Here is a 15,896-nt window from a genome sequence, read left to right on the forward strand (position 1 = left end):
GTGATCCACGAAAATAAAACCGCGAAATTCTGAAATTCGTCAGCATGCAGCAGCAGCAGCAGCAGCAAACAACAAGCAGAGCTAGTATAACAGCATCAGTAACAAACAGTAGCTATATCAGCAAGCATTCTAACAACAGCAAGCTACAGCTAGAGCTAACAGCAGCCTGTAGTAAAACAAGAGAGAGAGAGAGAGAGAGAGCTATAGAAAGAGAGAACAGCAAGCAGCAGTAAAATACAGCATGCAGCGCAAAAGTACGTAGACTTTATAGGGGCTTGTCTATAAAAGTAACCGGCTGGAAATTAAACTAATATTTAGCGATGAAATGAATGCCGAGTCCAACAAATAAAACGTTTTTCATCAATCTCCGGCCTCACTGGCACCGCTATATCAGCCTGGGTGAATGAGAAACGTTTACTACCGCGGTAGCTGATAGCTATAAGCTTACATAAAACGTAGCTGTAACTGACAAGGTGAACTTACACTCGAGCTCAACAAAAGTATAGCTAGCCAACTATATGGTACAAACAGCAAACTACAGCATATAGCTCCACCGGCAAAGGAAATACTTGTAGCAGCAGCAATGCATCCCTATTTATAGATGATCCGGCTGAGTGATTTAATACGTTACAATATTCCCCTATATCACTGTCACCGAAATGGCATTGTTATAATCAGACAATACCTCATTGTGCAGTCACTATGGAGTTAGGGGAATACATAGCCATGTAGTAGGCAGCATAGGGGAATTTTATTGGTCACATTATAAACACATCACATGACCATGGTGTACAATACAATTAATATTGTGCTGATGTTACACATTCTTAAAAAGTAATTACCACAACATGTAATTTTATTAGAGTAGATTGTACAATAATTTTGTGCAGCTTATACTTATGCAAAGCTAAAATTACATATATTGCACTGGCATGAATATCGCAACAATATTTGTACTGTAACACTAAAAAGTATGTCTTTTGCTGGTGTGTTCCATAGACTTGCATTATAGACGTGTAAAAATGATACCACGAATACTGCACGTGCATGCAATATAGTGAGGGGAACATTGCATGCAGAGCTGAGAATATAACAAGCAAAAAGTTTGCCTGTAAGAAATTTGTAGAAGGTTTGTGACAAGATGCACACGCTAACATGGAGATAAATAACTGATAATGAATCAGCCTCTTTATAGGACAATCCAGCAATTAAGGCAGATAATGTATCTGAGTACAGTTGATATAATGTGTATGTTACACATGGATACAGAACTTTGCCCAGTTATGCAACCAGATGCCGGTTACTAATTTCAGTTGCACAACCGAACGTCCTGATGCGAAACCCCAACTCATCCTGTAATGTAACCATATAAGTTATACAGACATCAAAAATAGAAAGTCACATAGAGTTATTCATCTGGGAATAAAGTTCTTTGTAGTGGTGACTGGTTACTGTTTGCATTCATGTCCTTCATTTCAACTTCTGGAGAAACATTACCATCTTTACTACAACTAGGGATGCCTGCATCTTGTACCTAAAATAAGAATTCTTTATGAACAGCTACAGTTTCCAAAATAGCCACATAGTACATTTGACATGTACATATGAATCATTGCGTAACAAAGTCCATCTATGGGCAAGGCGCATCCCCCCCCGCTAAAAAAAAACAAGTTTTAAAAAAATCTTGAGGGGGAAGTTGCAGTATAGATTGGCATTGTTGTTTTTCATGTTTTTACCATAAAATAATTTAGGCTGTTTTCAAGCCACAAAAAATCCCTGCAGGTTCTGGGGGTTGTACCCCAAGATCTCCCTATTTTATATTACAGCTACACAACAATATTCATGGTGTGCCCTACTTGGCCCCCCTGTAGGTCAGGTCTAGATGGCCACTGAGTCCACGTCCATTACATTAATAGAGACAACTTTCTTCAATAGCATGGACCACAAATGTAAGCATGCACACATGCACATACTGTATTTCCTCGCATAAAAGCCTGGGCTTTTATTTCCTTCCCAGCATTTATGATCCGGCCCATAAATGAATAGGGCCTTTGTTTGAGACTGGACTTTTATTTTCAATTGGTCCGACTGACGCCCGGAATTTAATTGAATTCGGGTGGTGGTAACATAGATAATAGACACCAACTGTAATGGTAAGCATAGAAAACAGTAATATAGTGTGTAATAAGGCAAAGCTTAAAATGATTGGATGCATCATACATATCTGCATGCACTCAGACTCATCTGGACTACTCACATGATTACTCGTAGTGCCTTCATCGCTCAGAAGACCCTAAACTCAAGTATGAAGAAGCAGTAGAAGCAACAAGGAAAACAATTAAAACCATTAATAGTAGACCCAAGTAATATCCCAGGCCTCTATTTGAGACCAGGTGTTTATTTTCCAAAGGTGCTGGAAACCCCCTGGCTTATAATCAAGACAGGTGTTTAATCAATGCAGCTTTTATACGAGGAAATACGGTACAAATGTACATATGTATGTATGTATGTATGTATGTATGTATGTATGTATGCATGTATGTATGTATGTATGTATGTATGCATGTATGCATGTATGCATGTATGTATGTATGCATGCATGCATGTATGTATGTATACATGTACATGCATGCGCACATATAATATGCACACATTACATACACACACTTGCACATGCACTTTCCAATATCACACAGAAACTGGGTGCCTGAAAGAAGTTACTATTCTTATATTATATATATATATATAGTACACTAATTTTTAAAACCAACAGAGCAGTAGATCACATATGTACAGTAGTACAGTACGTGTACGCACAATAGTTAAGATGACTTGTAGTTCAAATACAAACACTAATAATTGTGATCATGCAAAGTTTTGATTTTTGCCTTTGTTAAATACACCACTCTACAGGTGATCTGTTGTTATTTTTATAAAGCCACTGCAACACCGTTTACTAGCTAGTGATGTATGAACACATTGAACATACTCATTACTTTCATGATGACCAAGTGTTGTGAATGAGTATGCCTGTACATTTCATTCCGGTGAGTGTGTATAGATATTTGATTTTCTCGGTGCACATTTACTTGCAGTAAAGTAGCATCTTACTTGGTGGGATTTCAGAGGTGCTGGAGTATTAAAAGTCCTGAATGCCAAATTTTCTTCAGGATACCTGCATATGTACACACGTTCTACAGTAAATTAATATGTATAGAAGTGTGTACAGTAGTATGGCTGGCATACAGGTACTATCCATACCATATTTTGTATGTTAAATCACTGGATGACATTCACAATACAACAGGCATAAAAGTTCCTGTTTTGCTGGCATTTTGCTCCATTGCAAAGGCATCGAAATGACAGTTGAATGGTGACAGAATGGTGCCTGAATGTCATTGAAACAGCAGTGAAATGCTGTGCCTGTTCATTATCATAACAGCTATCTATGCTGTACACGTGTGCAGCAGTATTCACCTCATTATATTTGTAAATGTGCATTAATTTCAGTTTTTTTTTACCATTTCACAGGTCTACTCAAGAAAGATGTCTTCACAAGACAGTTGCCTTATGTAAGTGTAAGGAGATATTAGTGATTGCTTTACGAACACACTACGAGCTATTAAGACTTATTGCAGCAGAAAAACTAGCAGAAGAGCAGCAGGGATCACTACTGCACGTGGTGCACTGTATAAGCCTCAAGGTTTTAGTTTATAGCCACACTCAAGCAACTAGTACAACTACAGTGTACTTTAATAATGTTGATCTCTACCTACGTATGGACTTCACCTTTTTTAGTGTAATTCCTTACTAATTAACATGTATTCTCGTAGTTTCATATAAAGAGGGAAGGCATCTTACTTCTTTGTTTACGCAGCTGTCCAATTTCAGGTTTATTACTTAAACAGTTACTAGAACAGTAAAATATTGAATTGCAGTGGAATGGCATTGAAACGGCAGTACACAGAATGCCACTCAAACGGCACCAGAACACCATGTGTAACAGGAAATTTTTCTGATGCTTAATGTATGCACTTTCAATACTAACACATGTAGAGACATGTGCATGATGTACAAGTGTACGTATATACAGCAAATCGATACATCACGAACAAATATGCTAGTTTATAACTCTACATAGGATATCACTACAGAAAATGTACATATACTTACTTGGTTACAGGACCCTTGATCCTAGGGATATTGAACATCTGCAGGATACACATATCATGCTTTCAGTTAAAGAATGTACAGCATGACCTAATCTATAAAGTATACATATATCATTGCATGTACAAAAGATGCATGCCTATCACAAACAACAAACTAGTGATGCCATGATAGTCACGACTAGTGCAATTAAAACTATTAATTTAAAAGTGAAGTACAGTAGGGCCCAACAACAAAAAGTAGCGAAATATAAATGATCGTAGCTAGTCAATCTGGTACAGCGGCATGTTACACATCATCCGTTCAATGCCAAAGTAGGGATCATTCTTTTTTTATCACTGGAACCTTACTGCTATGATATACACATGTGACTGTGACTGCTCTATTAGAGTATCTTGCTACTGACCTATATGCAATAGATTCAATGCCGTGTCTTGCTTACTACAAATGGTACGTGGCTAGTCAAAGTGACATCTACGTACCACCGAAGAAATCCAGCTCGTAGCATTAGCCACTATTGAGTTATGATTACCCGAAAGCATTAATTAAGTAGTGCTATTCAGCCAGTCATTCAGTGGAAAATTCTATTGAATTTAAGTTTGTAGAAACTTTTTAGGGACATCTTGAAGACATGTATTGGCTTGACTGTACCCAACCATTGCTGCCAAGGTAACAGCTACTGCATTTTTTTTGGTATATAGAAAAATGAATCTTTTGTGATCCCTATCATACAGTACTACCATACTGTTTGATACAATACTGTACTTTAGTTAAATATACACAGACACACAGTATAACATTATAATCAATCACCCACAAATAAACCTTGGCATACATGCACCTACATTAGGAGATGATTTAATCTTTGATTGCATCATAGCTCTAAGACGTGGGCTTCTTCTCACAGGAACACTGTCCTCAATATCGGAGGAATGACTATACTGTGGCTTTAATACAGCAGGAGGACTTAGATTAAACATTCCCGGCAGCAAGTACGGATTTTCCACAGAACACTCCAGCAAAGGCGTGGGACTAGCTCTTTTTATTGGTACCAATTCTATTGCACTTGGGGACATCCCGTTTGTTGCTACCTTTGTTCTGGATGGTGTTCTACTTGCTATTTTTCTTGATCTTAACAGTGAAGAGCTTTTGACTACAGATGCACTAGCAAGTTCTCGTAGTTTCTTGGCGGGTGTCTCCATCAGACGGCTGAAGATACTACCTACACAAATATTGAACACCGTAATTATATGCCATACATACTGTATGTGTGTATGATTATAGTGTTTAGTCGTACAGTCATGCATTTGACGTACGCACGCACACAGGGCACTCATGTGTGTACACATACACATAATTTGTACCTTGAGATGATTTGTCTTTACAATTATTTGTGTCATCCTCTCTTGGACGTTTACGAGAGCTTCTGGTAATGCGTGGTGCTGTCTCTTCAGTGTCTTTGTGAATCACAGCCACATCCATGTAGGCATCCATCTGTTGTTTATCCACCCTGGTGTGCCATAATGCCTGCACCATTTGTGACCTGGACACCCTGTAAGTTGGATATGTATGGTACTGCTCAAATGCAACATCGTCTCACATGAGTGCAAACAATTAAAAAACTCACTAATTAAAGAGCGTGGCATGGCAATTTAGTGTGTTTGCATAGTACATATACTCGCAATGACCTGTATACATGTGTGTGACTTACAAACGTTTTGGAGGATTTTGTATGAAGTGGATTGCCTCCCCTAAACTGCTTATTGCTTTTAACTCATCTAAACAAGGACATAGCATACATGTATACACAATAGACTGTTGAGTTCAGTAAGTATGTAGTTAGAATTCTAGCAACATTGTAATTTCTATAGGCTAATAAATACACTATACGAATACCAATTACTAATATGAACTTTTTTGCTGTTCACATATAAGTATTTTAAACATGTTATATGTGTGTATCAAAGTTTAGCTCACAGAGATATATAATAGCAATACAATCCCTGCACATAGTATGGGTACACACAGACACACTCACTTGATAGCTGTTCCATCAGAGCTAGCCCAGCCCTCAACAGAGCTGTAACACCTGTAAAGATGGAAAGTGTTAAAACAACATCGTGTACTCTTTTATATACTGATGGTACGTGCATATTTACAGTGTACACGCGTAGCATAGTACAGTATTTACATACCTCATTCATGCTTATCCAGTGGAAATGGATCACCTACAGTACAGCTCACGGGTAATGTCGCATGTACACGCATGACGTGCGCTCGAGTGACCCGTGTGGATGCAGCAAGGCTACAGTAATGCTCCACGATAGCTAACTTTACTCGAGAGCGTCACGCAAGACCAGATAACAGGCCTCACCTATGGTCTTGGGAGGCGGCACTGGCTCAGTTCGCCACTGTGAAGTCTCCTATTGCAATGCCTGTGTTGTAGCTACCGAATATTTAGTACCTTAGCTACTGACTTGACCTTGACTCTGTCACGGACTACAGTCAGTGCTGTAGCTAGCAGTATAGCTACCGTAAACCTAGATGGATTGGTCACCAAGTAATGCCACAGAACCCCAGTTAAAGCATTTTTCTAATTCGTATTTTCTTTATCTAGATAGTTAAAGGAATGGTCAACCGAAGTTTAAACTCTAGAAGCCAAGAAATTTTGAAGTTACAGTGCTACGAAGGGCCTACGAAGTGCTAACAGCAAAAAATCGATTTGTATAGTGACAATAAACTACAGGCATTTAATAAAACGATCATAACATACGGATGCAGTCCTCTACCAAGATGCAACTTGCACCATCGGATTCTCCATGAACAAGCAAATCCATTGCTGGGTAAGTTTTGTCTTCCAGGCCTTCCTACGTCCACGGGGGACCGGCGAAGGCAAATGAATGTGAGAAAAAGCGATAGTGAACTGCTCGTCTAATGCAAGGCAGACTAACGCTGAATCTCACTCGATATCTTCTGTCTCCTTGAGAGTACTGACACGAAACAAAGATTTTGGAACTCCTCTTGCTTTTGGGACCACGATGCTGCCAAGGTTTTTGGTGTTATCACTTTCTTTCATTGTGAAACAAGCACTTTAGAATTTACGGATTTTTTTTCTTTTTCGTAAATATTCCACCCATTGCGTTCTGTGTGTGTTTATTGCATTCTACTGTATAATTAGCTAGCTAGGCTTGCATGAACATAATTATGGGACCGATCACAAATGTTTATGTGATTTAAGTGTTGTATGAAGTTACTAAACTCAGTAGCGAGTGTTCTCATGAGTGGCGAGCTTCTCACGTGGCTAGTGCATATCCACGCGATATTCCACAGGTGTTGTACAGTACACTGCAAAAGAATGATCCCGCGAGAAGCTGCGAGCATTACTTGCATGTGTATACTCGCGACGTTACCTTTGAGCTGTACTGTATAGTGTATACACTACTCAAAATCTAGAAGTCAGTGCAGAAAAATCCTCCTGATTAGTACTGTACTTTTAGATAACTGGATTAGCTAAAATATTGGCCACAGATATGGTATTTTTTACCAATATTGGTATCGGTACAGAACAATAGGAGGACTGATATTGCTACTGATATTTATACAATAGCAGGGATTAAGCTAGGGAGGGCACGGGCCTCCCCTCTGGGTTAGGTATTGACCTCCCTAGGTTTATACCTAAAGCCTTGAAAGGTTTAATTGATCCCAAAGTTGTAGAATCCAAAGCAGCTTACTTTGCCCCCCCCCCCCCCAACTTAATAATTATTCTGGGTTGAGTCCTGAGTAGCATTAGTATATAAACGGATTATATATTCAGTGTTGGGCAAGTTACTTTGTAAAAGTAACTAGTTACATATTACATATTACTTGCAACTGAACTATTTAGTTACAGTTACATAGTACCCATAAAATAAAGTAACTATAATAATATTACATATTATATTACTTTGTGTCCACAGCCCTAAGCTGTCACATGTGAAACTTCCACTTTCTCACGTGACATGATTGCGTTGTTGGACAATGTGCAAATCTTGGTTATAAATAAGAAGCTGGTGAATAAGCTTCATTCAGTAGGCTTCATTACTTCATTGTGGCTAGGCGTTATTCAGAAGATAACTAACGAGATTAGTAACTCTGTTACTTGTAGTAATAATATTACGTAATATTAGACTCGTTACAGTAACTATATTACTTAGGTAATGCATTACATTTGTAAGTAAAGTAACTTGAGTTATATTACCTGTTTTATAGTGTATTTCGTTATATTACTTAGTTACCACAAAAGTAATAATATTACGTAACGCATTACTTATGTAACACGTTACTCCCAACACTGTATATATTGGTTTTCTACATTATCCGTGTGGCTGTTTAGTGCCAGTGGCTTATTGTTCACTCTACAACTAGCACAACACTACAAGAAGCCATATAAATGCACACGATTCTAGTGTTTGTTGCTGGAAATATTGCAATCTTTACAAATGAAGCAGTTATATAGTACCTTTGTAATAAAAAGAAGAGTCACAGGATAACCATTCTCACAAGCCCTTAAAATGCGGAGTAATGCAGAAATATCCGTTTCGGGCTTCATGGGAGTACATATACATAAAATGTTTGTGGGTGCCTAATTGTCTGGATTGCACAATCCGTAACAGCTTGGGCACTGAAAATGAAAGTGCATTTTTGTCATGCCTGTAGGTAAACTAGAAACAACTTAACAATTGGTGTGCAGATAGGATAACCAGACTTTTTATGATTTGAAAGTACTGGGAGTGTTAGCTAAGGAGATATTAAGTAAAAAAACCAAACATGTGAAATGAGCACAATTGAGATAGTCTAAGTACAGTCACTAAGAAATTTAAATACCTGTATGAAAATAAAAATGCACGAAAATGTCAAAAGAAATTTGATCAGGGTTCAAACCAGAGGCCTCCACACTTACAGTATACAGTATGCTCAAGTCCTTTACCAGTCTGCCACTATTGTCAGTTGTTTACTTCACTTAATTTCCACCTTATAAATGGATTACTACATCAGAATGGTAAAAGTTTTAGATCTATTAATGGAAGTGTGTACATTGTTTTAGAAGTGCTCAGAAAAAAATGTGCACTCCTTAGAGTATTAAAAAAATATACAGGCTATAATATTATTATTATTTCAAACAACAAAGGCTTTGCATTCGCAACTTTGCTAATCCAAATAACTTATTTACTATTGGAAATTTAACTAGTGATGGTTTAAGATACAGTAACATGGTGAGCATATCTGCAACGATGCCAATCTGATATCAATACCACTGGTATAGGCACTAATACCGATACCAGTATCAGTACACCTCTAAATTTATATACACTGTATAGAACTTTGCTCAATTACTCTAACAAAGCACACAACTGTTGAAAAAGACTATAATTTTTGAACAGCCATTTTGACATTAAGATAATTGATTGTTTTGGTTAATTGATTTTTGGATCAACTTACTGGTACTATGCAGTCTATACCACAACTGAACAAATTCACTTAAGTTAAATGTTTTGCCAAAACTCTTGTGTGTGCGGTGGCAAAGGATCCACTAAGTACACACTCACCCTCTAAGAACAGCAGGTCACATATCAACAGTACAGTGTCCCAACAAGGTAGGAATGTGAACAGACACAAGAACCACTGAACAGTGTACATTAATGGATGAAGGCCCAACTCATCCTACACAGAACAACACCAACATAAACACAATTGATACATAATGCAGATAAAAAGATTATATGCCATGAATTTCATGGCAGTCTTCACATTGCATGTGTGTGTATCAGTGCAACACAAAGAAATGCCAAGTAGTGGATGGATAGTATGTAGTCATGGTAAAAGGGGCCCACCCCTTAAACCCATATAATCCAGAAAACTGGATTTAAACTTAATAAATGCGCATGCTTTGCACAAAATGCTGTAACTTTCAAAGTGTCCATCCTATGGCTATGTAATTTACGTCATTGTACTTGTGATGTGGCAAGGATTAAAATGATACCTAGGGTTTAACCCTAACGCTAAATGGTGAGGCCAAAACTAGCCATGAAAACAACTTTTTGGTATGGAAACACGCAAACCCTTTACATACCTTTATAAAATGGTTGATAGCTCGATGGTAGTCGATCCTATCGCCTTACAACAACTTCCGTTCAATTTGTCGCGAAATTTTGTATCAGGCCATATATGACTCACGTGAGTAAGCCCACAATCAAAGTTAAACACGTGGCAAGAATTTGGAAACACGGAGACACGATTCGTCACTGTTCACCGATTCATAACAAGTAAGCCACTGTAGTTACAGTGTTCATTTAACCTTAGCCCAGTAAATACACTTTTAATCTATGTGTATTTGTAGGCCATAAGAATTAAGTTACCCCACCTAGTGTCACCATGCATGCCCATATTGTGTAAACACGCATTTCTGGAAGGTTATCTGCGGGTTTAAGGGTTAAACTCAGTCAGTAAGTACACTGTACATACATTTGACTTCTGGTTATTGTACTCATTAAGTAGACCCTAGTTTTGTATCGATAAGATATTATTTGCTTTACTAAATGATTGTACTCTGAATGGGCTTCTTCTATCTCAACAAACTAACACTTTTGACAAAAAGTAAGGATCCCAATAGAGGACTCACTGTATGCACAGTCAACTACCAAGTGCTTTTACAAACTAACATGTACTACTTACCAAATGAGAGGCCAACTGACACTGCCTGTCTTTCAGCAAGTATGAAAACACTTCAGCAAATGCTTGCAGCCTATAGGAATCAATACAGCATGCAACAAAACATTACTTTTGATTTACATGAACGTATCCCAAGACAAGTACAGTATTTAGTTATCATGGATAGCACAAAATGTTTACTCTCTTAGAGTATTTACCATCACTGGTACATGTATATAGATGTATTATTACCATATATAGATGTATTATTACCAGGAGCGTATCAAGTCCTATGGACAAGGGAGCATGCAACTCTACACACTACTAACAAAATTCAAACATGGCATCTTGTGCTACGTATAATGTACTGTATATCAGTTCCTTATTCTTACGTGCAACAGGGATGCACCACTAAGGAAAATCGACCACTATACGTATTATAATCAGGACAGCATAAGAATACAATTAAAAATATTATAGTAAGAATTACGTAAGTAGCAGTCAGGTCTACCAGTGTCTTGCACTTGGTACTATATATCATGCTTGAAACAATTAGAATGCTACAATTTACTGTGTTACTGTTACAGCAACTACATGTACTGTGGAATAGTTCATAGAATTTATAAGTTAACTGCTTTGTAAGTTGTAATGCCTTATTTGGTTCCAAATACTGCAGTTGAGCTGACAAATATGGTTGCTTCTCCATATACACAAGATGTGCATGCATAAAGACACACATATTTGTACATACATAGTTGCTGTATACACACATGTAAATAGTAACACATATGCACACCTACTTTGTAAATTTTTTATCGTAGAAGTTAGCTAGGTACTTTGGTCCCTCAAACAGTGACACAAGTGCCCAGAATGCATCCTGAAGAGACATGGACCAGTAATGGCTACATGTGTGCATGACATCCTTACCTCTTCATCCAAGTACATCAATAGCATTGCTGCCACATAAGACATTCCTACAGGCAATAGAGATATATAAGCTAGATACAGATGCTTAAGTACATGTGTAAAATAGTACTCTCAGGTATCTAAACTCCTGGGAGCTGTGCTATTCAGATGTAGGTGCATATATTAAAACTTAGCTCTATTATACCACACCCAATATGAGTTCCTTTCTGATATACTGTACTGTACACCTGGAAATTTTCACAGTATGCATATTTCACGGTTACCATATATAGCTGGTGATTTTTGAAGGGTTTTTATTTTTTGATATTTCGAAGAGGCCCTTCTATTAGAAAATAAATTCCCACGCCTGGTTGTTCTTCGAAAATAAATTCTCACAATTAAGTGAAAGTAACGATCCAACTTTCAGCAATTTGCTTGTGTATTCTTCAAACTTTTTTTTAGCTCAGGTAAACTGTATCGTTACTGTACCAATAACCAGAATACAGGTGATCCAGAATGGGAGTTGATGCCATCTACTCTAGAATTTATGTCTGACTGGTAGCTAGATAGCTACGATTGAACGCGATCAAGCCAGTGAATTTACTCTACTCAAGACATTCCAGTCTTCTCTCCAGTGCACAGGGATGGGGATTGTTCCATCTGTAAGTCAGTTTTTGTCAAACATTTTATATTCACGTATCTTCATAATTTGTGCCACAAATTTCTGTTCATTTGAAATCCACCCGGACTTCAAAATACGCACTCTTCAAAATTAAAATCCTTCAAAATTCAGATTTTGCTTCTGGTGCGAAATTTTCTGCTTCAAAAATAACCCACTTTCATGTTTTAAATTTCACAGATCACTGATACTTGATTTGAAGACTTGTTCTCGACCTCACAGCTACAAAGGCTCTGGATTGATTTTTACTTCAAGCATCATACAGATTTCTAAAAGTGCATCTGAATCAAGTAGCACAGTAGCAACAATCTCTAGTCAGAGCAAATGCTAGACTAGTGTGAAGCATGGTCTACACTGTAGTTTTGCAGTATGCCAGTATTATTTCGTGAGCCATGCCCTTTTAATATCTGGAATGTGTGATACCATTGGTAAGCATATGTGGAGTCCACATATGCCTACAAACAGTATCACACACCAGGAGATTTATCAGAACATACACCTGTACAGTGAGTTGAAGTTTGTAGGACACACATAAATTTTTACATCAAAAATTTCACGTAGTTTTTTACTAACCGCGAAAACCGTGAAAATTACGTACCATGAAAATTTTTGGGTATACGATACAGTACTACAATACAGTAAGAACAAACCTTGGCAATAGCCCACTGTTGGGTTGTATTGAGAGTATACAGCTAACACTTTTAGTAGACTGGACCGGCCTGGACCACCACTAGTGAACAATTTATGATCAGGAAATGTACGATCTAATGGAGATATATATCGCATCATTATCAATACAGAACACATTACCAATGTCCATTAAGATCTGTCTTAGATGGATCAGTGATGCCTCACAATGCACTTCCTCACTCAAAGCTGTAAATGTACAATATCAATGAAGGCACAACACTTTTCCCATAGAACACATTGGTACAGAATGATATATAGACACAACATGATCACATACAGGGGTCATCCAACAATCTATCAATATAGTGGAGAGTTGAGTCATAACTCATTAAGGGTCATACACAGGTCATTGTATTAAAGATGGCAAGGCTATACGTAGATTATAAGTACATACAACTGCATGCTATCATGACATACAGATAGAATCACTATTATACAATCACGTACAGATGGATCTATTTAGTCCCTTCAAGTTGGTGTAGCTGTCTTCACCCTTAATGCCATGATCCTCCAGCAATGACATGATAGAAAACACATTGTTCTGTGGTGTGGGTATACAGAACGCAGATTACTGTTGTAAGCATGTGTATAGAATGCTTACGTGTCAGTGTGTGTGTGTGTGTGTGTGTGTGTGTGTGTGTGTGTGTGTGTGTGTGTGTGTGTGTGTGTGTGTGTGTGTGTGTGTGTGTGTGTGTGTGTGTGTGAGTGTGTGTGCGTGTGTAGCACTGTGTACTGCCTGTAGTACAGTGTACATGTCATACATTGCACAGACACACACACATGACATGCATTTATAAAGTGCGATGCGCACATACAAACTGTAGTTCTATATGCTGGTAAACACACTTGGTAATTAAAGGAGCCTTGTTGTTGCTGCTTGGGTGCATCAGAGTTCAGAAACATTTTCCAAATTTTTGGTCTCATCTCATTTGGCATACCCCTCCTCAAGAGGTGCCTTACCTTGGGGAAACAAGAACAAAACAAAACCAAACTACTATGTAAAATATCACACACACGCACACGCATACACACACACGCACGTACGCGCACACACACACACACACACACACACACACACACACACACACACACACACACACACACACACACACATCTACATGCAAACACACAAAAAAACAATAATAACATGTACAGGTACCATAATTCGTTAGTATGAAAAAATGACCATGCAACAGCCATATAGTCAAATTGCCAGATATACAAGTACAATGCAAACTCAGCATATTGTTTCCCTACATAACTTATGTATACACCTAATGGGAAACCCCAGGATGTGAAGCAAACAGAAGCACTATCTGGATACACTGACTCAAATAGAGAACTTACGTATACACATGCACCACATATAGTATATATGCTCACATATGTACACACACACACATATGTACACACACACACACACACACATGTACACACACACACACACACACACATATGTACACACACACACACACATATGTACACACACACACACACACACATATGTATACACACACACACACACACACCTTTAGAGGAGATTTATCTTGTACATGGTTCCATCGATCACACACAGCAATCCAGTTATCAGAGAGATGGCTATCACTATCCCTAGATACAGTGTAATTATATAGCGCACATCTCACATCCATGGTATAGTAGCATATAGTAGTCATTTAAAACCCATAATGAATAAGTATCAAGTTAATACTACATGGTACAGTCATAGGTCAAACACTAAATCTCTAAGTTATAGGCCAAAGTGAATTTTTGGCTGGTCAAGATTTGCAAATGTACCTACAACGTGTTCCTACATGACACCCCCTATACTGTCACTGATACACTGGAAGGCATAACACAAAATCATACCATATTCTTTTATAAATTACTAAGCAGCATGTCACATAATTCAGCCAAGTTGTATTACACATACCCATACTTCACATGTCTGATATAAATTTGCACCACAAGTCCAGTTTTCATCCAAATAACCTACCCAGTTAAAAGTCTGGCTACGGCCCAGCTGCATAAGTGCATTTTATCACACTCGATATCACAGTAAATTAAAGTAGCCCAGTATTGAGTTACAAGTGCTCTTACGGGACCCTATTCACACAAAGAAAGAATTTTAATGTTAGCAGACAACCAGACCATGGAGTACCGGGTGAATGGTGGGGAGCTACAGACGTGCTGGATCAACTTACGCTCTGGGACATTGCTTTGCCCACAGTTAGAACAAGGTACGTAAAGACTTTCTTTTATTTGTTTGTACAAAAAATAGGACTTACGCTTGTCGAGGGGACGTCAGATTTTCCTCGGCTTGGTCGTTATTGATGATAAAACCATGAGGGTCGTATGATATAGATCTTGTAAGCGACTCTGGATGATTCGTAGTGTCATTGGGTGGCTGACTACTATTCTCCCTAGGCTCCATTCTGTGATTTTTGAAACAGTGCGTGCACGTGAACAAAAATTATAATAGTTCACGTGATTTTTTAGGCATTTTCCGGCATGCAATGATGTATCACCATTTAAAATATTACACAATGACTATGTATTCCACATCACTATCTCCACCAAATACGACACACCAGACAGTATCACTCCCAACACTTTATTATTCCAAATTCATCTACTGTAACATATCCAGAGCTTCTATTCAAAAACAATTAATGAATGGAACAACTTACCCACTGCAATAATTGATCACGTTGATCTGAACTTATTTACTAATAACTTACTAACGGTACTATAGACTCTTAAA

General features: G+C 37.9%; 1 protein-coding gene across 2 annotated transcripts; it reads right to left on the minus strand.

Moving 5' to 3' along the window:
- Positions 1-1,356: 1,356 nt before the first annotated feature.
- Positions 1,357-15,608, minus strand: LOC136259540 (TBC1 domain family member whacked-like). Of its 2 annotated transcripts, none has more exons than XM_066053005.1 (17): positions 15,421-15,608; positions 14,662-14,743; positions 13,979-14,092; positions 13,580-13,673; positions 13,253-13,318; positions 13,093-13,206; positions 11,785-11,831; positions 11,658-11,734; positions 10,882-10,951; positions 9,756-9,870; positions 6,209-6,259; positions 5,882-5,948; positions 5,535-5,722; positions 5,262-5,392; positions 4,174-4,211; positions 3,112-3,175; positions 1,357-1,534 (listed from the first exon to the last, which is right to left on the minus strand). In XM_066053005.1, exons 1-17 carry the CDS (start codon positions 15,564-15,566, stop codon positions 1,409-1,411), a joined length of 1,590 nt encoding a protein of 529 aa, XP_065909077.1. In that variant the 5' UTR covers positions 15,567-15,608; the 3' UTR covers positions 1,357-1,408. The 2 variants fall into 2 exon arrangements, with proteins under 2 accessions (XP_065909077.1, XP_065909076.1); XM_066053004.1 differs by having other exon boundaries at positions 5,016-5,392.
- Between the last annotated feature and the right edge of the window lie 288 nt (positions 15,609-15,896).

Source organism: Dysidea avara, chromosome 7 (assembly GCF_963678975.1).
Source record: "Dysidea avara chromosome 7, odDysAvar1.4, whole genome shotgun sequence".
In the NCBI taxonomy this organism is placed as follows: Eukaryota; Metazoa; Porifera; class Demospongiae; order Dictyoceratida; family Dysideidae; genus Dysidea; species Dysidea avara.

What these genes read in the sequence shown, in the direction of transcription:
- LOC136259540 (XM_066053004.1), bottom strand. Translation starts at nt 15,566, where the DNA reads ATGGAGCCTAGGGAGAATAGTAGTCAGCCACCCAATGACACTACGAAT. An exon ending in AGATTAAATCATCTCCTAAT is followed by an intron (nt 4,212 to 5,015) that starts GTAGGTGCATGT and finishes TGTATCCTGCAG; the next exon opens with ATGTTCAATATCCCTAGGAT. An exon ending in CACCTCTGAAATCCCACCAA is followed by an intron (nt 1,535 to 3,111) that starts GTAAGATGCTAC and finishes TTCTTATTTTAG; the next exon opens with GTACAAGATGCAGGCATCCC.